At 42.3% G+C, this 26,222-nt stretch overlaps 1 protein-coding gene across 1 annotated transcript in view; it reads right to left on the reverse strand.

Annotated features, from left to right (window-relative positions):
- LMNB2 (lamin B2) overlaps positions 1–26,222 on the reverse strand; it is a 37,878-nt gene that overhangs the window by 10,124 nt on the left and 1,532 nt on the right. Inside the window, exons 2-5 of the mRNA XM_075723813.1 lie at positions 15,522–15,658; positions 3,146–3,302; positions 2,345–2,470; positions 300–470 (exon numbers count right to left, since the gene is read on the reverse strand). Of these exons, the coding sequence (XP_075579928.1) occupies positions 300–470; positions 2,345–2,470; positions 3,146–3,302; positions 15,522–15,658 (591 nt within the window). The remainder of the gene's footprint in view (positions 1–299; positions 471–2,344; positions 2,471–3,145; positions 3,303–15,521; positions 15,659–26,222) is intronic.

Consider the following 26,222-nt stretch of genomic DNA (forward strand, 5'->3'; position numbering starts at 1 on the left):
AATCAGCTATTGTGTGACATCCACTATTCCCACTGCGTCCTCCACAGTGATCAACAGTTCTATGTGTTTTCTCACAAACTGGCCTTTCTTGGCTAAAGCTATTCCTAGCTATTACCTCCGGCTATAGCCTCCCAGGAAATGCATCTGCACACAAGCACCAGAGGAGGCATTTGAACACTGGGACAAAGCTTCTTCAAATTATAATTAATTGTCTCCTTAAAGACAGTAGGGCTTATGGAAATGGTTTTACCACACCAACTGGACTTCTGTCAGACAGTGCTGTGGATAGCAGCAGTTACCTTAGCCTGATAGGTCTGCTCAAGCTCCATTTTGTACAGTTTGACTTGTTCATCATGTTGATTTCGCAGATCCTCCAGGGCCTGAGTCATTTTGGATTCATACTCCTGTTGGCGACTAGTGTCCACCTCGACCAAACGATGTTCATGTCGTTTTCTTGTTTCCTTTATTTCCTACACACACAAAAACAGGGACAAATTCCCACATTAGGGTAAACAGTACAGCAATTACATTCAGAAACAATTAACTATTTCAGTACTAATTATTTAGTATATAGGAGCCACAGTACTAAAGGCATTTAAGCCTAAGAATTGCTGCATGTACTAACAGGTGCAAGTTACTATTCTCATTTGACAGGATATAATTCTTAAGTGATCCGACTTAAAAACAGGTTTAAAAATATCCGTATACAGTTTAAGTAAGGAGCTGGTTTATGCTGCAGAAGTCAAAATGGGCGGAGGGGGGAGAGGAAAACAATTTTCACATAGCAAAGAGAGATTCCATGTGCTGCACTACAGACCCTTCTCAATATACATGCCTGCATTACAATAGCAGTCTACAAGGAGTCAGATAAAAATAAACACCTTTTGTGACCATTACATCTATTGAAAAAATAATCATTATAGAGAAAAACCGCATCTTCAAATTTCACTTTTAAGCACATGCAGATCATCTCTCTTTTTTGATATACTGGATGACCTCTACTCATTGATTTTGATTATGCTAGTAATAATGTAACAACCCAAGCAATCCTGAAGACTAATTTTTTCTGGTCAGAGTTTATACTAAGAAATTATCATTTTTAGAGAAGCACAAGTTCTCTGTGCCTAGAACACCGGTCCCAAACTAGTGAGGTAAGACTTACTCATGCAGTTATGTTGAGCTCTTCTCTACGTTGACCTAGCCAGGCCTGAAAGCATGGTATGAGAAAGAAACAATTTCTCCCTTCAGGGTAGGGCAAACAACAAGGGAACAATTCTAAGTACTGGGAGGAGGCCTGAAGGTAGCAGCAGGGCCACGAAGAAGAATAGCAGGCAAGTGAAGCAAGGTTCACTTTGCATGCCTAAACTGGAGTCATAGCAGGCTAACACAAGTTCAGAGCAACTTTACAAGTTGTTTTGCAGAAACGCTCTACATCTAAAACCAGACCCTTAGAAACATGCCCTTCTACTCATAGAAACGTGCCCTGATGTGATCTGGAAGAAGCTTTCCTTTCTGCGATGAATTTTTATGCCAGGAAAACTAGCAAGCAGCAGTCTCTCAGTAACTGTAGGCAATGACCCCTCGGGAGGCCACAAAAATATCATCGAGGACTACAAAGTATCAGGTGAAGGGCTGAGCTGGTCTAGCAGTTCAACACCACTAGAATAAGCAGGCTTTGCTTGCCACACTCCCAATCGTGATGTTCTAATTCTAATGGAGCTTTAGACCCTTCACTGAATCAAATGAATTCACTAACCTAAAGGAAACCAATTCCTTTTTTACGTTTGTGTGTTGAATTGCTCCATACAAGAATCAAAGAGTTCCAGGGTTGGCTAAAGGAACACCTCCACTTCAGCATAGCATGCTTTAAGATTAGCTTCTGCTGTCTCATTTAGCTTCACCTTCAGTCAGTAGCAACAGAATTCTCCTCAGGAAGCAAAGCTATTTTAAGGCCCTACAGCATACTGTAATCGCATACTGTTCTCGTCAATGGAAACAGGTTATAGTCAGGTCCAACAACCAAAGTCAGTGCAAGTAAGGAGCAAGAACATGCAACCAGACCCAGAGAGAGGGAACAAGACTTTCCCTTTCCCACAGCAGTCAGCTGCTACATTAGCTCACCTGCCCATGGAAGAATACTCTTGTCAATTGGCTCTCATGCCAGCTCCACCACTGATTTACCATTAACTCTTGCAAAACCTTTAACTATTTTATTACTCAACCCATTTATAGCAAGGATAATACTGATTTTCCTTACCTAGGCTAGTTAGTAATTGCTTATAGTCAGTTTGAATAAAATCTACATAAACTTCAGACTATGATGAGATTACTAGGTTGGTAATACCTCCTCAAACACATTCTTCCTGAAATCCAGATCCTCTTGCAAGCTCTGGCACCGATTCTCCAGGTCAACACGCATGAGTGTTTCCTTCTCCAACTGCTTCTTAGCCACAGCATGACCATCTTCAGCCTAGTAAAGAATTTTAAAGATAAAGATTTAATTTTGTCTGGATCCCTGTTTTCCATCCCCATAATCCCTTTATGGTCTTCATTTGACATATTTGGACTAATTATTTACAACAAATCTAAAGTCAAACCACTGATTTTCCAAAAAAAAAAAAAAAAACCAAACACCCAACAAAAAAGAGAAAGAGTGTGTGTGTGCTTATGAATATTTAAAACAAGCTTTCATATTTGTATACCAGTTATTTAAAATGTAGGATTATTTCAATACAGTATGATAATGGAGCTGAGGATTATTAAATCCTCAAGCACAGTATGTTGCATGTTCTTCTTTTTCTTGCTAGCATAGTCCTACTGGGTACTCCAGCATAACTAAAATTATGCAGGACCTTACAAAGGACAATATTTAGTAACCTGTTAGCTCATATATAGAAACACTTACGAGAAAAATTTAAATAAAAGCTTTTGACTAGCAAAATTTCTAACAGGCCATGTTGCTTTGCTTGTTTTACAGAGATTTCTTACAATTCAGTTTTATATCCAAGAGGGGCAGGCAAAGGTACAGTGGGAAGTGAGCTGGATCAATGACGTTCAGACTATAAACTAACTGCAAAGAAAAGTAACAAGTTTTACAATACACAGCCTCTCCTATGCTAAAGCAAGGAAGTATTCGCTGCCATACCTTAGCCAGCTGGGCACGCAAATCGGCCACCTCTGCTTCCAGACTGCGTTTCTCATTCAGGACAGTATTGAGTTCTGCTTCACTTCTATGGAACAGCACTTCAAGATCCTTAATGCGACCCTGAGCCACAGACAAATCTGCATCTTTCTTCTTGTAGCTGAAAAACCAAAAGTTAATTATATTTATACATGGGTGCACACACATCTTGAGCATATCTTGGTTACAACTACAGATACTATGTTATTACACACATCTTATTAGGATTAGTGTACCACTAGGTGGCTCCTAAAGTAACCTGCAAATGCAGCTAATAAAAGTAATCATAAACACCTTTTAAAACTTGCAGCTTGTACCAATGTGTTGTAAATGCGTTACCTAATAAAGAAGAACATATGTCATGGGCAGGCAAGAGAAAAACAAGAAGGCAACTCTGACACCTAAGATATTACAATAAAGCTGCTTTACACAGAAGGTGTAGAGTATTTTTTCACCTCACTGCTGCACAGCACATTTAATTGCGGACATCTATCACTTTGGACTACAGCCCCTGAGAAGCAGAGCACATGCATCTCCCAAAGAGGCCCATGAGCATCCCCAGTGTTTTGTAGTTGATGTGTCCAAGCCCATTCCGTAGGATGTACTTCCACACAAAGTAGTAAAGTAATCCACTGTGGAAATGTGGTCACCTTTCAGGAATAAACCAGTATTTCTCCAGCAGTATTCATTATGAGCAAAGCAACTCCGGTTACTTTAAATATGATTATGTGAGCTGTTATATCCAACTCACAGAAATCATCAAGGTCATCTTCCTCCTGTCCACCAAGTATTTGTCTACCTTTTCCGCTAACATACCAACTTTCTGCAGCTTCTCTAGGTGTGTGTCATTAAGTTATTAAAAAACTGTTTTATTATGTGAAACAATCCTTCTGTGTTGCAGTTTAAGCTTGCTGTTCTAGTCTCACACCACTAAGAATGCAGGGAATGGCTTTTTGTCTTTTTCTCTTAGACAATCTCCGAATTCATTTTTCTCCTTCCCTTTCCTCAAACTTCTCTTCCACAGATCTGTAGTTTTCACCCTGAGGTCAGTGAGGTGCTTCCAAGGGGCCACAGAAATAACTCTGAAGAGGAGTCTTAGTACCTATAGGCTTTAAAAAGCTCTGTATTTGGTCTGCAACTCCAAACATAGAAAAAACACTGTATTTGGAAAGGAAAAAAGCTGAAAACCACTGCTCTAGATCATACAAACCTTGCTCCCCAGCCCAAATCCTGAGTCTTGGTTCCCAAACTTCTGATCACTTGTGCTGTCCTCTTGAGTTTCTAATTTGCCCATAACTAACAAAACACAGTGCCTAGAATTATTTTTACAAAAATCCTGCTTTATGGGATCTTGGTGTGCCCTACAGACAGTATTTCTTTACATGTTCAGCATGATGTGCATCTTTCCTAACTACAGAATAAATCGACACAGTTATTTCATGATACACTCTAGCTACAAGGCTCGTGTTCTCGCTGCATTCCTTGGTGTAGATCTCTGAATTTGTTTTCATTTAACTGTAACCAATTTTTCTTAATCATTAGTCCAATCTGTTCTGCAACATGTGAATCCTGTTCTGCAACACATGTGCAGTGTCTTCAAGCTCAGCAGCTTGCAGGAGACATATAGACAAAATACGAGTTCTACTTAGAAGACAGTTATTCAGCAGCAAAGTCTTCAAAATAGACTCTCCAGACACATGCCCCTGCATCACGTGTCACATAGTAAAACAAGCCACTGTGCATGTGTCACAGACAATCGCAACTGGGCTAAATGATGTCTAAAGGTCCCTTCCAACCCAAATCATTCTATGATTCTATGAATGAGATCTGGAAACCTTCTGTCTGTGCAGTACCTAAAGGGCAAATGCCACTTCACACAGAATATGAACAGCAGTGTATGCTTACACAGCCCATAGCTTCCTCCCACCTGCAGAAGCCAGGCAGCATGCAAGTATTCCCAGGGAGATGGGAATGAACAGAAGTGTTCAATGTACAGCTTGACAAAGCTCCCCGACAGGTAACTTCTGCTTCTTCATGAACACTGACACTGGAAAACACTCCAAGCTGCTTTCATTCACATTTTTATCTGCATTTACAACTTCAGCCTGGTTTGTTGTCTTCATGCAAAAAACTGACAGAAGGTTTTACAAAGGTGCAACCTGCTTTTGGGGGTCTCCAAGATGCCTGGAAGTTACAAACATCAGTCAATGTGTCTGTTGAGATGTACCAATGTTTGTTGAGGGACACCAGGTTAGGATAACCTTCTAGAGCTTTTTTCCAGAAAGCAGCCAAGTTTGCTCAAGGGAAATATTTCAGTGACCATGTGGGGTAGAAGGCAGAGGAAGCCACAGCTTCCAGTCACACAACTCAGAGTTTTTTAGCAGGAAGACTGCTGAAAGGAGCAGATGGATGAGGCCTACATATATCTACCTCCAGGTTTTGCTTGACCTGGGGACCTATGACACTGGTAAAGATATGAACAGACACTTCATGAGTATCAGGACAGGAGACCTACCTTAAGCAGGCCATCAAAATTACCTCTGCTATGACTGAATGCACCCTGATCACTACACCAGATCTGATTCAAGCCATCCTGCAGGAGGGTGCTGTTCCACCAAAGCAAAAAATGTTGTGCATCTCACTAGTAAATTAAATGTTCCCATCTATACCACCTGCACTCATCTCCTTCCTCCCTTAAGCAATCAAAAGTTTTGTCAAGCAGCTAAAGGTGCACACAAAAGTGCGCAAAGCTGTTACATAACATATAGGAAAGAACCATACTTGCTTCAGAATGGTATCAGAATGTCTATTTTTACAACAATATTTTAATCCTGGATTTAAAAATATGTCCCTACTCCTAGTACAAACATCTTTAAAATAAGAAGTTAAGCTGTTCCTTATATCATATAAACAGTGTTAGAACATCCTAAAGATATTTCACTTTATAAAAAGTGAAACTATCCAACTGTTTCATGAACCTAGTTATGAACTTGGCTTAATAGAAAAAAATCTGAATTCCTGAGTTATGTTCAAGGTACTAATTGTGCATACATGTATGCACTGTACATGTTGTAAAATACATAGAATCATAAGGTGGATTGGGTTGGAAGGAACCTTAAAGATCAGCTAGTTCCAACCCCTCTGCAATAAGCAGGGACATCTTTAACTAGGTCAGGTTGCTCAGAGCCTCATCCAACCTTGACCTTGAACACTTCCAGGGAGGGGGCATCCACAGCTCCTCTGGGCAACCGGTTCCAGTGTCTCACCACCCTCATGGTAAAGAATTTTTTCCTAATATCCAATCTAAATCTACCCTCTTTCAGTTTAAAACCATTACCCCTCGTCCTATCACTACACTGCCTGATAAAAAGAGTCCCTTATCGTCTTTCCTGTAGGCCCCCTTTAAGTACTGGAAGGCTGCAATAAGGTCTCCCCGCAGCCTTCCCTTCTCCAGGCTGAACAACCCCAGCTCTCTCAGCCTGTCCTCATAGGAGAGGTGCTCCACGCCCTCAGATCATTTTTGTAGCCTCTCTGGACCCGCTCCAACAGGTCCATGTCTTTTTTGTGCTGACGGCTCCAGAGCTGGACACAGTACTCCAGGCGAGGTCTCACCAGAGCAGGGTAGAGGGGCAGAATCACCTACCTCAACCTGCTGGCCACACTGCTTTGGACGCAGCCCACAATACAGTTGGCTTTCTGGGCTGCTAGCACGCACTGCCGCACACTGACGGATTCAGTCTTTCATCAACCGACGCCCCCAAGTCCTTCTCCACTGCTCCCAATCCACTCATCGTTCAGCCTGTATCTGTGTTTGGGATTGCCCAAACCCAGGTGCAGGACCTTACACTTGGCCTTGTTGAACTTCATGAGGTTCACACAGGCCCACCTCTCTAGCCTGTCCAGCTCCCTCTGGATGGCATCCCTTCCCTCTAGAGTATCAACCACACAACACATGTTTTGGTTGATTGTTTTTTTCACACTAGGAAAAAAAAAAGGTGCTTCTCCCCTCCTCCAAAAAGTCTCATGTTCAATTTCTTTTCAGGAAGTTTCTTATTTTCCCAATGTCTTGCAACAAAAGTAAAAGCTGTAAATAACAAAACACATAGAATTCTATCTACCAGTTTTCATTGCAAAACAATTGTCCCAAGCAGTGAAGGCACCTACCTCAAAGTGTTTTTTGTTTCTTAATTTACACTTGAAACCTGATTATTGACTGTAACTTGATTGCTGATCAAAGAACATGGTAAAGGACAATGACACATATATGTATCGTGAATAACACCAAAAAAACCCCAAACCCCCACAAAAAACACCCACAACACAAAACCAATTAAAAAAACAGACAGTTTTATGACAACAATGAAGGCAATGATTGGAAAATTAAGATATTTTCCCAGAAGACCCCCCTCACAATAAACCCTTTTAAGTTTAGTTAAGATAAAATTTGGATGCTTCCATTTAGTCCCTGGGATATCTGCAACATCCACGTTGTACTGGCATGTATGACACAAGAAGGACCCATGGGAGGTTCATACCATAGCACAGGATAACTTACAACATCTACAGTACAAGAAACATTGATGTTCAGGCATCTAAATCCCACTTGTAATGTCAGGAAATCATATATCCCATTATTCACTTGCAAACGAAATTGAAATGTGTATGGATACTAACATCTTAACCAACAGCTCCTCCCTATCTTCTGCAGATGAATCGATACTTTGGAACCAAAACTAGTTTCACTCTGTGACAAAGCTCACTCTAAAGAAATTTCAGTTGAACATCACTTAAACTAGGAACATCACTTAAACTAGACTTGAAGGGGTAGGGGAATAATATCAGGCTTGCCCATGACAAAACTGTGGGATGACATGCCAAGGTTAGAGGGACAGGGTGCCAGCCAGAGCCCTCAGCCTGTTGCTCTCAGACATGCTGGGTACACTGGAGCACACTGGAAGTCTTACAGAAATGAGCCAGGGGCTCCTGAGGTAACAGGAGCCAAGAGCAAAACACTGGTGAAACACCTCAAAGGAATTAAGGTGTGTTCCTCTAAGAAGGTGACATGGCACCAACAGCCCAGATGAAGTGCCTCTACACCAATGCATGCAGCATGGGCAACAAACAGGAGGAGCTGGAAGCCACCATGCTGCTAGAAAGCTACAACCTAGTTGCCATTACTGAAACTTGGTGGGACAAATCCCATGACTGGACTCTGGGCTATTGATGGCTACAGGCTGTTCAGAAGGGACAGGCGAGGAAGGAGGGGTTGCCCTCTACATCAAGAAATGGATAGATTGTAAAGAGCTATCTCTAAAGAATATCCACAAGCAGGTTAAAAGCTTATGGGTAAGAATTGAGACTGAGGCAACAAATGGAACCTTGTGGCTGGTGTTTACTACAGGCCGCCCAATCAAGGGGAGCCTACTCCAGCTACAGGAAGCATCACGCTCGCAGGCTCTCATCCTGCTGGGGGACTTCAACCACCCCAACATCTTCTGGAAAAAGTAGCACAGCGAGCTGTAGGCAATCCAGGAGACTCCTGGAGTACTCAGAGGATAACTTCCTAAGCCAGGTAACAGCCCTACCAGAGGGGATGTGATACTGGACTTGCTGGTCACCAACACAAGTGAGCTAATCGGTGATATCAAGATTGGAAGCAGCCTGGGCTGCAGTGATCATGCATTGGTGGAGTTCACAGTCCTGAGGGATATGGGTCAGGTGAAGAGTGAAGTCAGGACCCTGAATTTTAGAAAAGCAAACTTCCAGCTGTTCAAGGAGTTAGTCAGCAGGAACCCCTGCAAAACTGCCCTCGGGGACAAAGGAGCAGAACAGAGATGGCAGATCTTTAAGGATGCTTTCCATAGTGCACAAGAGCTCTCAATCTCCAGGTATAAGAAATCACGCAAGGAAGGCAAGAGACCAGCATGGCTGAGTCAAGACCTGCTGGTCAAACTAAAAGGCAAGAAGGAAATGCACAGACAGTGGAAGCAGGGACAGGTATCCTGGGAAGACTATAGGGACACTGCCCAGTTGTGTAGGGATGGGGTCAGGAAGGCCAAGACACAGCTTGGAGCTGAACTTGGCAAGGGACACAAAGAATAATAAGGGCTTCTATAAGTATGTCATCCAGAAAAGAAAGTGTACCCCCTGTGATGAACACAACTGGCAAACTGGTAACAACGGGCGAGAAGGCCGAGGTACTCAATAGGTTTTTTGCCTCAGTCTTCACTGGCAACCTCTCTTCCCATACCTCTCGAGTGGATGGACCCCAAGACAGGGACTGGGGGAGCAAAGACCCTCCCAATGGAAGAGAAGCTCAGGCTCGTGACCACCTGAAGAACCTGAACATACGTAAGTCTGTGGGACCCGACGAGATGCATCTGAGTCCTGAGGGAATTGGCTGATGTAGTTGCCAAGCCACTCTCCACCATATTTTAAAAGTCATGGCAGTCAGGTGAAGTCCATAGTGACTGGAAAAAGGGAAACATTGCACCCATTTTTAAAAAGGGTAGAAAGGAGGACCCTGGGAACTACTGACCTGTCAGCGTCACCTCTGTGCCTGGGAAGATCATGGAACAGACTGTCCTAGAAGCTATACTAAGGCACATGGAAGTCAGGGAGGCAATTCAAGACAGCCTCAGCATGGCTTCACTGAGGGCAAGTCTTGCCTGACCAACCTTGTGGCCTTCTATGATGGAGTGACTACATCAGTAGACAAGGAAAGAGCTACACATGTCATCTACCTGGACTTCTGTAAGGCCTTTGACATGGTCCACCACAACATCCTTCTAAATTGGAGAGAGGTGGATTTGATAGATGGACTGTTTGGTGGATGAAGAACTGGTTGCATGATCACATCCAGAAAGTATTGGTCAACAGCACAATGTCCAGATGGAGATCAGTGACAAGTGGTGTCCTTCAGGGGTCCGTATTGGACCAGTGCTGTTTAATATCTTCATCAATGACAGAGACAGTGGGATTGAGCACACCCTCAGCACATTTGCAGATGACAAGCTGAGTGATGCGGCTGACACACCTGAGAGATGGGATGCAATCCAGAGGGACCTGGACAAGCTCAGGAAGTGGGCACATGTGAACCTCATGAGGTTCAAAAAGGTCAAGTGTAAGGTGCTGCACCAGGGCAACCCCCAGTATCAATACAGGCTGGGGGATGAAGGGATTGAGAGCAGCCCTGTGGAGGAAGACTTAGGGGTACTGGTGGATGAAAAGCTTGACTTGAGTTGGCAATGTGAGCTAGCAGCCCAGAAAGCCAACTGTATCCTGGGCTGCATAGATAGAAGCATGGCCAGCAGGTTGAGGGAGGTGATTCTGCCCCTCTGCTCTGCTCTGGTGAGACCCCACCTGGAGTACTGCATCCAGCTCTGGAGTCCTCAGTACAAGTAAGACATGGACTTGCTGGAGCAGGTCCAGAGGAGGGCCACAAAAAATGATCAGAGAACTGGAACACCTCTCCTATGAAGAAAGGCTGAGAGAGTTGGGGTTGTTCAGCCTGCAGAAGAGAAGGCTGCGGGGAGATGCTATTGCGGCCTTTCAATACTTCAAGGGGGCTTATAAGAAAGATGGGGACAGACTTTTTAGTAGGGCCTGTTGCAATAGGACAAGGGGTAATGGTTTTAAACTAAAAGAGGGTTAGATTCAGACTAGATATAAGGAAAAATTTTTTTTACAATGAGGGTGGTAAAACACTGGAACAGGTCACCCAGAGAGGTGGTAGATGCCCCACCCTGGAAACATTCAAGGTCAGGTTGGATGGGGCTCTGAGCAACCTGATCTAGTTGAAGACGTCCCTGCTTATTACAGAGGGGGCTGGACTAGAAGACTTTTACAGGTCTCTTCCAAGCCAAACTATTCTATGATTCTATGAACCAGCAGGGCACAGAAGCAAAGAAGGCTAAAGGCATCCTGGGCTGTATTAATAGGAACATGGCTAGTAGATCACGGAAAGTCATTATGCCCTCTGATGAGCACTCAGTAGATCACTTGTGTCTCGATTATTGCATAGTTATGGACACACCCCACCCCCCCCCACAGTGCAATTAAGACACTGATAAATTGGAGCAAGTTCAGCAGAGACAACTAAGACAGTCAGAGCTGGAGTACACACCCTATTAAAAGATGTTGAGGGAACCAATGCTGACCAGCCTAGAGATAAGGCAGCTTCGGCAGGACCCGACCAGAATGACAATATGTCAGAAGAAGGAAAATGACAAATTAAATATGGAGAAACTCAGACCCTGATATTTGTATGGGTAAAATTAGACAAAGGTGTCAAGAAAGAGAAGTAGTGGGCACATGCATAAGCACAGAAGAATTTGAAGACTCAGAGTCACTTTGGCTTTTGTAAAGGGAAGGTAAGGGGGTTAAGCAGTGGTAAGAACCCTGCATAGCAGGGCTCCAAGGGCCTTACCTCACCTCTACCCAAAGAGGCCATGCCAGATCTGGTTACCACAAAACACTTTAGGTTCTCTAGCATCCATGCAACTCAGGTCTTGGGAGACATCTCTGAGTCTGATGTAAAACACTATCTGGAGCTTACCTTTCTTCACACATCAGCAGCTCAGGAGCACTCAAAATGCAACTGTATTTAAGAAATTACTAGTAAATAAAATATAGAACAAGACATTGAACACTGTTACAGTATAACTACATCTTGAATACCGGCTGAAGTTCCAATTCTGCAGCATTCCTCCCCAAGAGGATACACTAAAATGGGAAAAATGACAGAGAGGGTAAAAGGTTGATTGAAGGCACAGAGCAGCTTCTGTAGAAGGAGCAACTAAGTAGGTAAGATGTTTCCACTTGAAGACAGACATCACTGAAGAGAAAAATCTTAGGAGATACGAAGGAGAATACAAAAATTAGGGGATAAATGAACAAATAGAACTGGGCTGGCACATTCAAAAAACATGTTTTTCTTCATACAAAATGTAGGTAAGCTCAGAATCCTCTTGCTAGGTCTTACTACACAGAATCCAGGTGGACTTCAGGAAGTCCCTTAGCTGAAGGGAATTGCTGAAGACTGGAAGAGTATTACAGAAAAGTGTTGTTATGCATGCTCCATTCTTATACGCTTTCTCTAGAGGTCTATGAGTGGCTTCTAACAGAGACAGATTACCAGGCTAGATGGACCTTCCGTCCAATCCAACACAAACTGCTCTAGAAAATGCCTTGGGATGCTTCTCGTTGAGTTACTAGGCAAGATGATGTCCAATTATCCCAAGCACTTTAAAAAAAACCCAGAAAATGTCAGAACATCAGTAACATGGTAAGTAAAAAAAAATCTGAAATAACCAAAATATGTGCCAGGGCATCCAAACCCCACGAGCTGAATTTGTACTCATGCAGAATACTGAGGTAGTATCATTTGTCAGTATCTGAACAAGCTGCAGAAAGACATAAGCATAAATGCTTGTTCTGAAGTGCACTGATAGACAAACCATGTTCTTTCCTAGACTATAGGCCCTGTCACAAATCCTTGTGTACCAACCAAGGGTCTTGCTGCAGGCTGGTCAGCTGCTTCCCAAATCCATTGGAGTAGACAGCCTCAGGAACAAACTAAGAGCAGGGTAAGCCTCAGACTCCTTTGGACACAAATTAGGCCTGATGTCACCACACCCAGCCACACCCTGTGGCCTCCCTGGAGCATCATCAGTGGGCTTTCCAAGTTCACAAGCCCAGGCTTTAGGAGAAAAAAGAAAGGGGAAGTCAGCTCCTGAAGCAGTAGGTTGGCTATATTTGGATCCTATAGCTAGAAAAGCCCTGCAAGCCTGTGGCTCAGCAACTAAAATTCAATTCAGTCTAATGTTGAAGAAACATTTCCCAGATATTCTTTCAAGCCAATGTTTTCTCTACTCTGCCTATTGCAACTATCCCTTTTCTTCTCCCTCTCTCATATGGGAGACCAGAGGAGAGACGTCCCAAGACAGAAGTCTATCATCTCCTGTCCCAGCAACCCAACCTATTCCAAGCAAACAATGAAGTGGCAATGTCTGGGATCCCTCCTGGCTAGAGTGTGCTGGCATCCTTAAGACTCTCCTCTGTCATGAGCTTGAAAGAGAGACTGAGGTAATCACAGCAAGCATAAAATTACACACTAACCTACTCTTCCGCTATACACAGTTCTCAAAGTATTGAAGCCAGCTTGGCCTGTGAGAAGCACCATCTGACTCTCAGTATGGGCAGGGAGCAATTGAGCTAGGTGTCAAGTGTACACCATGCAAATGAGGCAAACAGACTTTTAAAAGCTGCATTTGCAAGAATCACATTTAAAATCTGGCCACATCACAAGCATAACTTTCCATGTGACCCAGGCTAGGCACCCTGAGAACACTCCAAAGTACATTACAAGCATCTCAACGGACTGGAAGCAACCTGGTAGAAGAAACTTTCAAGCCAAGGAAGAATTCAATTCTACTCCTATGAACTGTAAGAACAGAGAGAAAACCAGATATATTTTCCACATATTTAGTCTATCTCAGAAAACAGAAAAAATGTTTGAAATTAGTCTGGCAGAATTAACCAGTCATTGAAGTGACTGGAAAGGGGCAACTCAATTGTCCAAAGGGCAAGGGAGATGACCCCAGGGAAAATACCATCTCTGTCACTTTAAGTGCACAACATCTACAACAAGGTATTTGTAAAATCTCTTAGCACTATCAAAAGCCTCATTTAGCTGCCAAGTGAAGACACTTCTGACAAGGATACCTTAATCAAAATATAGAAATAAGCATCTTGCAGGCCAGGAGAGATGAACCAAATTCCCAGTTACTGCTGCTGCTCTTTTGTAGCTTGCTTTAAAAGCCAAGCAAGTGGAGTATTTGCTGTCACTGAGACAAGACAGGCAACCTTGATGGCTGTGTAACACCGACTGCCACGCAAAACGTATTATCTGAAAAAACCACCAACATTGATGGCCTAAGGCTTTTAAGAGGGAAATCAGTCCCAACAGGAACATCACAGTAGGACTGGGTGGTATTAATCTCACTTAACTTTAGAGGTTTACTTCTGACCTATTTACCATAGGATCTTTTCATAGTTAACAAAGGCCTAGCTAACCAAGTCCATAAATTTTAGCGCACAGGTCGTCTGACCACATGCAGGCATATCTTCTGGTATGAACTGTGCACCAAGTCCAACAGGCTTTACAGTGACTTACTCAAATAGAGATGCTTCCACTATAGCTATTTCATATTTGGACAGTTATTTTAGGGGCAAAGTCCATAAAATATCTCCAATGACTGACTTGAACAAAAAGGCCCAGCACAGAAAATGAAGATCCAGTAAAATAGCAAAGTTTGCAGAGAAAACAAGAAATACTTCATCATAAATCAACTAGCTAGTCAGAAGAAAAACACAAGGGAAGGAAACAGGTCATTCCTTTTATAACTACTTAGATGCAAATGAAGAGAGATGGGACACTTACAGTAGGCCTGTACTGACAGTGCTGGATTAAAAGCAATTTTATGGCCAACAGCGTTCATGTACAGGTGACGTACATACTGACATGCTCAGGATCTAACTCCCAAATCTTATCTACTGAAATAGGTATCAAAATTAGATCAGAAGCAAAAAAATAATTCTGCCACCACATATATTCATTTTAAAATTTTCAACTGCTAAGCAGTATTTGTTTACAAAAACTCCCTAGTGGGAAACAGAAATAGTGGATTACATTTGGCTTCAGTAGCCAGTTTATTAGGCCTGAACTGCTGCAGACTGAACAGCAGTTTTTAAAAATGTAGTCAGTACAAGGTCTTTTTCCAGCACGCTCACATTGTAGCTTCATGTGTTTTCAAGGTAACAATGCTTCCATATTCCCAAACTGTTCAGGGCCACCCTTATCCTCTTCCTTCACTTCTGCCATCAGTCAATACAGTAAAACAGACAATAAAATTGATAATGTTTAAAAATCAACCTTCCTTGGATGGGTCAACTTTTATCTAGATCAGTTTCTCCAGTTTACCAAGCAGCTGCACCTATGCATGCTCACATAAGGAGAGGTACAATAGGACAGAAGGAGGCACGACTGGTCGTTTCAGCCTCTAGATGTCTGAACTGCTCAAATCACACTATATTATATCTACAAATACATTTGTATCTGCTCTGACTAGCTGTACCAACAAGCTGAGGACTTTCCCTCCGACAAGCCTGTATCTTCTCACTGATCTGCAATGCTTCCAAAAGGCATTTTAAGAAGCATCAATAGCATCATTCCCACTGCAAACATTGCCCATTCTAATTTAAAAAAAAAAAAAACAAACCACACACACCAACAAAACACAAACAAAAAACACCCCACACCATGCAGGACTTTCCTTACCTTTTATTGAACTCCTCAAGTTCTGCTCTCAGTTTTCCTATTTCAATCTGTAATCTAGCCCTCTCTTTGGCTGTTTCATCCAGAACTCTTCGAGCATCAGCAAGTTCAGACTCATAGAGACTCTTGATTCCACTCACCTAAGGGGAAAAAAGTATTCAGATATGAGAACAACTAACAAAGACTATCAAAGAACTGAAACATAGCACCAGCTTTCACATACCTTTCTTTGAAAAAAGGGTGTATGATATGATTTCTGTTAAGAACATTTTATGTTGAACATTTTCAATTAATATACACCTACAATTAGATGTGATCTAGTCCCAAAGACAAGAGTTCATTTTTATTCCCAGTGGGACATAACAAAATATACTATGTATGAAGTGTGCAAGTCTTCCAAAGAGATAAACCGAAGCAGATCGGTTACCCTACAATCAGACCTTGAATTTTTCACCCTCATTTCCAATACTGCTGCTTTGGGAGATTTTTTTTTAAAAAAAAAAAAACACAGGAATATTGCTTAAAGATAAATGGTGATAGACTTACTTTGTGGAATACAGATCTGAGGCCCAATTCGATTCTGCTGCTCTTGCACTATAAAGCTAAAAAGAACCTGAAACTAGATGAACTGCAAAAACTTGAACTGTTCAGAGATGAGCTTCCACTCCTGTTCTCTACCTCAGAGGATAAGGATCTACAGACTGTCTCAAGTCAATATATTATATAATCAGCTATTCAGACTGCAGCAAGGCACCTCAAAATCTTCCTTTTTTTTTTTTTTTTAGAATGTAAGATTATTTGAAAGGTATATCAGATAGATAAAATATCAAGACCATATAAGATTGCTGCTACTGGTTCTATGAAAGGATACCAGAACAACTATTACTAATGTAAATTCAGAAACAGAGCAATCGGGGAGTGAGAAGAGCTAAAAGCAGAATGTAACAACTTGAGGAAGAGAAATTTCATAACAAGGCATAAGATGTAGAAACAAGAAAGCAAACTGTGCTATTCCTGGGAGCGCCTGTTTCAACATCAGAGTGGCACCAATGACAGACTCAACCTTCTGGTCTTCAAAAAGACTGATTAAAAGCAGTCAGGATATAATTAAGTTCCTGATAGACTATATTCTCATAAAATTTCTGAAATTAACTAAAATATGACAGTATGAGGGCTGAGAAGCCTTAGTTTACAAGCATACCACACACCAGAAACAACTTGGCTGTCTATCCATGCAATCTTACTTATTTTCTTTAAAGAATTAATTCTTTCAAACTTTATTCAATTTAAGTTTTGGTTTGGGTTCACCCCCACCATAGCTGACAGCCAGAGGTTGTCTATGATACAAGCCAACACAACTCTGTATTATCAGTTACAAAATTTAGCAAGAAGCGTACCATGACTATGCTAAACTTTCATATAGCACTCCACAATGCCAAGGCAGGGGGAGGGGAGATTTTAAGGCTGTAAAGCCTTTCATTATAGATGACCCTTGAGTGAAAATACAGTATTTGCAAATTGCAATGCAAAATACAATTGCCCAAAGGCCAAGCACTGATTCAGCACCATCAGGTACTGCATCTACAACACTCCTCCTCTAATGCCGCCCTTCTTTAGACCATCTGCCCTTCAACTCTTAAATGTCCTAAAATCCTTGCCCTAGGACATCTACCAAGAACTTGGGGCTGTATTGCTGTAGGCTCAGAGAGACACACTAAATCACAGTGCAAGACACAAGGACAAATCCCTTCCCAGTACTCCATGGCATAAACTGGAATTGCATGTCAAGGTACAAAGCAAGAAAGCCCTTTTCCCTAGGTTTTTGTGAATATTGTCACAAAAAGCTGTTGCTGGTGCAACACTTAAAACAGACAGTAAATAATTTATGCTTTTGAGGCATTACAGACAATACCGAGTTTAACACCACCAAAACAACAGTATTCTGAACAGAGAATAAACACTTAATAAAATTCCTGTGTAGAGAGAATATAGCTGGATGGAGCTAAAAATTGCATGATGAAAGCTGTTTCAGAATCTGTTTGTAAAAAGAGAACCAGAGAGTGCACCTCTTAATTAGAAGGGACCGATTCATTCACAGCATAACCAGTTGCAGTAGCTTAGTATGTGTTTTCCTCCTGCAGCACATTAACCTCTTCTCTGCTCTTATTCCAGCAACAAATATGAGAAGGAAACACACAGGTCCAACCCACAGTCCAAAGGGTTAGCCAAAACGCCACTCTCACTAGAATTTTAAGCTAATGCACTGAGCAGACAGAAATAACAGACATAAGGACACACTGCAGCTTCCAGCACAGGGAGGCAGCAGACAGCTGGGAGCAGCAGCACCTTCAATCACTGGGAAAAAACAAAACAACAACAAAAAACCCCACCTCTCACCAGAACTCTAACAACAGGATGCAAACAGAATATGGATTCATTATAACATTGATAGAAGTTTTAGATGATCAAACTGAACTGGAGGACAGTTCATGGTCTTTCTAGATCATAAAAAATAACATCTTGTTTATTTTCAGCACTGGTTAAGCGGAGAAGAGAGAACCAAATGCAGCAGTGGGCTCAAAGGAAAGTAGTGCCAGCTTAGCTGAACTAGCCTGCTATTATGTGCTTGACAACACTTCTAGCCCAAGACTGTTATACATTGAAAGCACCTTTCTACCCCAGCACTGAGAAAAATTCTGGAAAGTATTTCTGTTCCCTGAAACCATCACCCCTCAAAATCTGTTCTGGTGGAAGGAACTTTAAGTTAAAGAGTCTACTGACTCTCTGAAAAACTCCAGAGAAATACAGTCCCCAAGGTGCCCCTGTTTAGTGTACACCTATGATTTTGCTTTGTTTTGACTCTACAGACATTCTTCTGCCCACTCTCTTTTTTAAACCACTTTACATTTGCTACTCAGTTTGGTCTCTAGTACAGTGACACTTCCAGACATTCTTAAAAAGGTGCTGTTAAATAAAGCAGGACCTTTTAGGATAAGCCTCACATGCCTCTTCTGAACCGAAAAAAAAGTCAATAGGAACAACAGCCAGTATCCACAGCAACATGAGAAGAAAGTTGAATAAATGCATCTGGCAGCTGTGAAGCCTATTCCTGGTTCTTTGTCTCATCACACTTCCGAGCAGAGTGCCACCAGTGTCTACCTATCCTTGAATGCTCCTGACTACTAGATGCAAGAGATAAAAAATGGAAGATGTCATCAGACAGGTTATCATCTTCTATTAGTAGAATCTATAAATTTAAATTCTTTCCTTCATTTGTTGTTTCTCATCATTTTGCTTGGGTTACCACAACCCATTGTCTCCTGCTCCCCACATCTGAGAAAGATACAAACTCATCCTTGAAGCCTATGCCAATCCTTCCAGTGTAAGCCAGTAAGAAGAGCAGCTGGTAGCAAATGCTGAAGGGAAAAAGTACAGAGAACAAGGCAAACCTACAATGATTCTTCATTTGCATATACTCCCAGCTTCTAAAAATTAAAAAAATTTCTTAGCCAAAAATTGCTTCCAGGCACCAAAACCCAGTAGTCACTGTTAATCTGTCTAATCCTTTCGTACATCTCTAGCTTTTGGTTTCCACAACAGAGAGCATCATACAAGTACAACTGATGGATTAAGACCTCCTGCTTGATACTTTCATTTCATGCCTTTAGTTTTTGTGTTGTGAGAAATGAATATTCGCTTCTTAGACAAATCCCTTTGTTTGGACTCGTGACTTAGAGACCTCAGGTTTCTTCTCATCTCTCTCCCAGATTTGCTCCTGGTCAGGAATTATTCTGCTCTCTGCTCATCTTTGTCACCTTTTCCTTACACACTTTTTCCAGGCTCTAGATGTTTTAAAATAGGTTAAGAGAACTGCAAGCAGCATTCAGAATACAGAAACAACAATGATTTACACAGTGATTATTGACCACCAGCTACAAAGGAAAACAGGGACATCACAGGAGAACAGAGAGGCAGAAAATGCTGTTAATTCTAACAGGTTTCAATTAGCGCAAGCTGTAATCCAGGAGGTGATACCTGAGCTATATTTTCATACACTAGTAGTGAGTGCCATGGAGTGGCTAATCCAGGAAGCCACAGGAGAGAAAGCAACTCTTCACCTGGTTCTCAGCAGCACATAGGAGCAGATTTGCCAAGATACTGTCAATAACCTCAGTTGACTTAGTTTCATCATCCTTGCAAGAAGATAAGCAAAAAAAACCCACCTATGACTGTTGCAATTGTTTCAGCATTGCAACTAGGGAACACTGAGGTATTTGTTAAAACAAGTAAAAAAAGCAGTTAAGAATAAAATCTTTCTAGAAAGCAAGATATTATATAAAAGAGATCATCGTAGGCTAAAAAGACGACATATACAAAATATTTTAAGATGATCAAAACAAGGAGGATATGAGACATAGTAAAGCATTTTTCAAAAAGCTGAGGTCATGTACAGACAAGAAAAATAAAATTGATCATGACTTCTGTTAATCACAATACAACATGGCAAGCCAAAAAATTAAGTTTGAAGAACAACCAATGGTATAGAAAGTTAACTACTCTTGCTCTGCTCATGAAAAAGGCATACATGAGAGTCTATGGTCCCAAGTCCATCAGTTTATGTAGAAGAACCACCTAAAAAAGTGTAGTGAAAACATACCTTTTGGGGTTTTTTTTCTTTTTTAACTTATACTTGCACTAGAGGAATCTTTAAGAGATTTCTGCACTTAAGCATCAGTTGAAAGGATCAAAGAACAGATCAACCAACAAGCACTAACCAAAAGTATTAACAGCTTTCTAAAGCCCACTTTTTGAACTAAATCAATCAGTATGTTATTTAAGCTTCCATTTAGAGTTCACTTTGTACTAGAGAATTAGAAGATGGCTCATGCCATACAAGTTTCTAAAAGAGGAACTACCTATCACTAAACTCTGAAGTCCATGGCAGTACAGTAGACATTAACCTTAAGAACAGAATTACAGGGCACACTGAGGAAGCATGAATATAACTTGTGCAAACTAGAAGTTTCAGAACCTACTGGACTTGCTCAGTCAACCAGCGAGCAGGTATTCACAACAGATCCGGTAAACAAAAAAAAAAAGTAGTGGGTACATGTATAAGCACGAAGTAGAAAAAAACCAGTGTCACACAGTATGGCTTTTTTAAAGGGAAGCAATGGACAAGGGATCAAGGACATGAATGAGGGTTTGAAAAGTCAACAAGCATTCAAAAAGCGGAGATTGAGCTAGGCCAGTCTGTCTGGACTCCCAAAAGGCTTGAATAACATCCCCACCAAAGGCTCCTACAGAGATCACGCAGAGTCCAAGCAGGCATGGAGAAGGTAAAAAAAAAAGACACAGAGACATCACCTTCCAGCAACTGAGGTGAGGTTGATTGGCCTGTAGTTCCGCGGATCTTCCTTCTTGGCCCTCCTGAAGATGTGCGTGATATTAGCTCTCTTCCAGTCTTCAGGAACCTCTCCTAATCGTCATGATCCTTCAAAGATAACTGAGAGTAGCCTTGCAATGATGTCAGCCAGTTCCCTCAGTACTCATGGATGCAACCCATCAGGTCCCATGGAGTTATGTCCAATTCATTTAGACGTTCCCTATCCTAATCCTCCTCTGCCAAGAGTAAGTCCTCCTTGTGCCAAACTTTCCCACTGGTCTCAGGGGCCTTGGATTCCTGAAGGCTGGTCTGATCACAAGAAGACAATGAGTACATGAGCCTTCCTTATGTCTAAGTTTAGTCAGGACCTCCTTGCTCATCCATACAGGTCTCCTGCCACTTTTTTGCTCCATTTCTTGATTGTTGGGATGGACCAGTCTTGAGCTTGGAGGAGCTTATCCCTTGAATATCAACTCAGTTCTCATGGACCCCTTTCCTCTCCAGGGCTGTAATGCATGGGATTCTTCCAAGCAGAGCCCTGAAGAGGCTGAAGTCTACTGTCCCAATATCCAGGGTTGTGGTCCTGCTTTTTGCTCTGCTCCATCCTCTAAAGATCCCAAACTCCACCATCTCATGGTCACTGCCCTTACCTTAACACCCCTGACCAGTTCTTCCTTATTTATTATTAGGTCCAGCAGAGCAGAAAGACTAGGGGATGTGAGGCTTCTTCCAGTTGACCGAAGAGGGCCTCATTTACCTCTTCTTCTTGATCAGGTCAGTAGCAGATACATACCTCAATGTCACCCATCTTGGTCTGCCCACTAATCACGACCAACAAGCTCTCAGCTAGTTCATAGCCTGTCCTTAAGCAGAGCTCCAGGCATTCCCACTGCTCTCTCACATAAAGGGCAACTCCCCCTCCTCAATTTCCTGAAAAGCCTGCATCCATCTGTCATAGCACTCTAGTTGTGTGAGCTATCCCTGATCCCAATGAGGTCATAGTTCCGTAACTGCCCAGACTTCTCATTCCCCCTGTTTGTTTGCAATGCTGCACACATTAGCATTGCAGGCATTCCAGAGAGGCACCCAAGTGTGGCAATTCCCCAGGAAGGGCAGGAAAGTTTTCCCCACAAGGCTGTTCTGTAGGCACTTCCTCCTTTACATGCCTGAGGTGTTTCCATTTCATCCTTTTTCTGTTGCTTTCTCTTCTGTTCACATAACCCCGGGCGTTTCGCTTGCTCACCCCATCCACCACTTCCTCACCTGATCCCACCTGAGAGGAATCTCTTCCTCCCCCATCATTCCCAGTACAAAGTTGTTCTTAGCAGGTTGACCATCCTTGTTGGCAAAGGTAGTACATTCGCCCTACTCAGTCAGGTGGATCCTGTCTCTTTGAAGTAGTCGTCAATCCCGAAAGACGGTTCCACAGTCATAGAAACCAAAATGCTGTTGCCAACATCAGTTGTGCAATCCAGTGCTGCTCTGCAGGATCTGCTCAGCCATCCTCAAACCCCTCCCCACACTACCTGAGCCTCCATACTGCAAACAATTATCCAGAGACATGTAGTCACATTTAATACTTTTCAGGTCACTCCTGCCAGTATCACTGGTGCCTACATGGAAGAGCAGCAGGTATAATAGTCATACAGCCAAGGGAGCCTCAATAGCCTCTCTACAACATCCAGAATGCAAGCCCCTGGGAAGCAGCAAACCTCCCCAGATAACAGGTTAGGCCAGCAAACGGGTCTCTCCACTCTGAATATGTAGCGGCCCCCCACCCCCCATCTGAAGGCAATGGAAGAAATAAAGCTAAAACCTCAAAATGGAGTTCAGCAGGAACCAGAAGACAGGCTGCAGCCTGATCCACTACATATCAATGTGCACCCAAGCCTAACTCTTCCTGCACAGAGGCCAAGCTGAACACCCTGTCAATTGCACTATGAATGTGCTTTCACTTTTTTTTCCTCTTTTGCTGGCAAAACAGCCTGCAAGTTTGTAATTGGGCAACACAGGGGACAAGGAAATAGAGCATGTGGAGAACAAGAAAATAGAGATATTTCCATAGCACAGTCTGAAAGGCAGGACTGCTAGATGCTCTTTAACCTACCAACCTGTGCTGGGAGCACTCAAAGCAAACTGTGCAGCGGTTCGAGGACAGACACATGAACACAGACTCTCCCACAGCAATCACTTGAGAAAAGCTGCAAGACATCACTCAGTGAAGACACAGGGAACATCCCAAGAAGGCAGTGAACCTACATGTTAGGCAAGAAGCATGCCCCATCCAACCACAAGTGAGTCCAGACAAATTTGGTGATGAAACAATAATCTCATTATTGTGCATTAATGTGCAAAACATAAGTGTATTCCCACCAGGTGTGGCTCAATAAGTTTTATTCACCCAGTTATGGATTGACAAAGGACTGCCAGTCAGCTATGGCTCAGACTCTTCAAGAACATCAGTCAACTTCTCAAGAACAACAAAGATGTGTGTTGCATATCACCACCACCATTTAACCCCATGTCTTGGAGGCTACATGAGCAACCCACCATCCACAGCAGCATCTGAACATGTATTTTGCAGGTGGCAACTAGGCAACACTAGACCCACACATCCTGGTCATGACAGTAGCTCTGGTTACTACACATGGTGCACACAAAGAGCATAGTAGCTGCAGTAATGGCAGGTAAGTAGAGACCAGGTGAGACTACAGTGAAAGTTCTGACAGCTGAGACATACAACATTGCAGCCACCTGCAATCACACACACAGAGTGGGTGAAGACATAGGTGAAGAGGAAACTCCCTGTAGCCACTGCTTTTGTCACAAGGGCAACTGCTGTCAGTGATCCCTCCCAGAGATCTTCTCTTTTTTTTCCTCCCTACGTCTCCTTTCTGAGGCTGAGAACAGTAGGATGTCCTCAGAACAGTGTAGTAACCCCTCCATGCCCATCAAAACATCTTTTCTGGAAGGCTGCAATCATAAGCACTGCAGGGGAGGGCAGGGAGTTAGTAGAAAGGGAATTGATGAGAGGTCTAGGACTCTTTTTGTCTTAGCTCTTCCAGTATTCCCCCTCCTAGCCTCACAAATTAGATTATTGTAACAGTGACCCCAACACAGTGAGAATAGCATCAGTCATATACTAGGGAAGCAGAAAAACAAGGGGATGAGCTAAATTTCTCTTCTGTCATAGGCTAAGCTACACAAGGGGATTCATGCAAGAGAGCAAACAGAGAAAGAATGAAGACAATTATAGGTTCCCCCGGCTACAAAAGCAAAATATTTTTTTGTATTTGTCTGAGGGCTTACTGTATACATTTTTATTTCTCTAGAGTCCTATTATATACAAGTAAATGTAGAACAGCATTGGACAGGGTTAGAGAAGGCAGGAAAAAGGGCTACAATTAGCAGAGGGCTAGAGATGAAATTCAACTTCTGCAAAGTTCCTTTTCTCTACTGTTAAGAGGTGGCAGCCCTGTGTTCCTCAGAAGGAGCAACAGGAGTTATTTTGTTCCAAGGCCATGATGCAGCTGTGGTCTGTAAAACTAAGGAGATTGCCCAACAGAGGAGGAGAAAGAGGCTGCTTTCTTCTGCAGATTGGCGATTAAAACAACAAGGAAAAAGAACAACCTGAGCAGCTGATGATTAAAGACTCTCTGGCACAACAGTGACTATGGTCCTTGCCTGAATAGCATCAGCAGAACTTCTCTCATCTAGAAGATACTCTCCTAAACCACAGCTTTGAGAACAAGATCAGAAATGCTAAGCCTTTGTTCCCACGCATGCAGGGGTGGGGGGAGAGCATGTTAGTAATGGTCTCACCCTAGCCCCCTTCTCAGATGTGGTCACTGTGGGATACTGGAGTGACAAGCAATGGACGAACACCTCTCTCATCATACTATGCTCTTATCTACTGCTTGTCACAGCAATCCTCAACCCCCCATTTGCCTCAGATTATGGACCCACCTGTTCTCAAGGCAAAAGTCTCAAGTGTTACTGTAGAGCCCACTGGTAAGCAAGCAGTCACTCCTGCTTGCCATCCCACAACATGCATCATTTCATCTACCACAGTGGCAGATGATGTTCCCTGCCACTACCAGAGGTAAACCAAAAATATTAGCATATCTAGACAGTGAAAAAAAAAAAAGTCAAATTTATACACAGTTGAGGACCACCAAGGGGAATTTTCATCTTGAACATCCTGGGGAAAAAAAAAAAGTCTGTTTTAAGCATGTAGAGCTAATATAAAGATATAACAATGTATCCAGAACAGTATGCCAATATCACTGGACTATACTTAACTGTGCTTCTATGGAGAACTTAGAGTTGCTTTGGGGTTTGTTTGGTTTTTTGTGGGTTTTGTGAGGTTTATTTTATTAATTAATATCTTATTTCATGCTAAGCCTTATCATTTTATAAACAAAAATTCTAATAGTGTAACAAGAAAACTGAACTGTCAGCAGAAAATCCAGTCTACTAGATTGGTCCTGAAAGGACAGGATTATCCCATTCCAGTAAATCCAAAATCTGACAGCCATCTGAAGTTTTACTGCTCCCACAATCCTAAACTGCTGTCCACTTTCCTGCATCAAAACAATAAGACTACAAAGTCTCCTTTTCTGGACACATGTAAAGAATAAATGAGCTGTCCTAAAGGGATGGGGGAAGCATTTAACAAATGTGGTCCAGAACCAGCTAAAGTATCTTACATTGTCTCTGATGTGTCAAAGAAGAGCTTGAGCAATCCTGACAAAGTTGGTTAGAATATGTCTAAGAATTAAGACTTTTTCTGAAGTCTGGAAGAGAAGGGAAGAAGGAAAGCTCAAGGGCAAAGTAAGCAAAATATTTATATCAAAATCCTCAAGTTTATTTCCAATCACTGCATCAGAGTATTTTTCCAGAATTGATAACACACAGAACTGCTGTTAAGAGTTGGTTTATGTTCATATTAAAAATCTAATGAGATTGTATGTCTTCTGCTTGTCCTTCTCTTATTCTCATTACATGTGTACTGTCACTAGAATTACATTCCGCCTCCTACATTTAAAATGCGTACTCCTTCTAGTCTCCAGCAATCTACAACTTAGAAGCTCCCCAAACCAGACGAGGCTACTGTTTATAGCATGAGTCCGCACAGGACAAGTGATGTAGCTGTGTTTTATGTTTAGAAATATCTAGTTATCTTGAGAACATGGAAGCTATTATATATCGGTGAGTGGTACAAAGGGTCTTTAAAGGTACTTCAGTCCTGGGTGTACACTAATTGCAGGTAGGCCAACCACTCCCAAAACAAGACACTATCATATCCGGTCTGCTTA

This window comes from Pelecanus crispus, chromosome 20 (assembly GCF_030463565.1).
Source record: "Pelecanus crispus isolate bPelCri1 chromosome 20, bPelCri1.pri, whole genome shotgun sequence".
Taxonomy (NCBI): domain Eukaryota; kingdom Metazoa; phylum Chordata; class Aves; order Pelecaniformes; family Pelecanidae; genus Pelecanus; species Pelecanus crispus.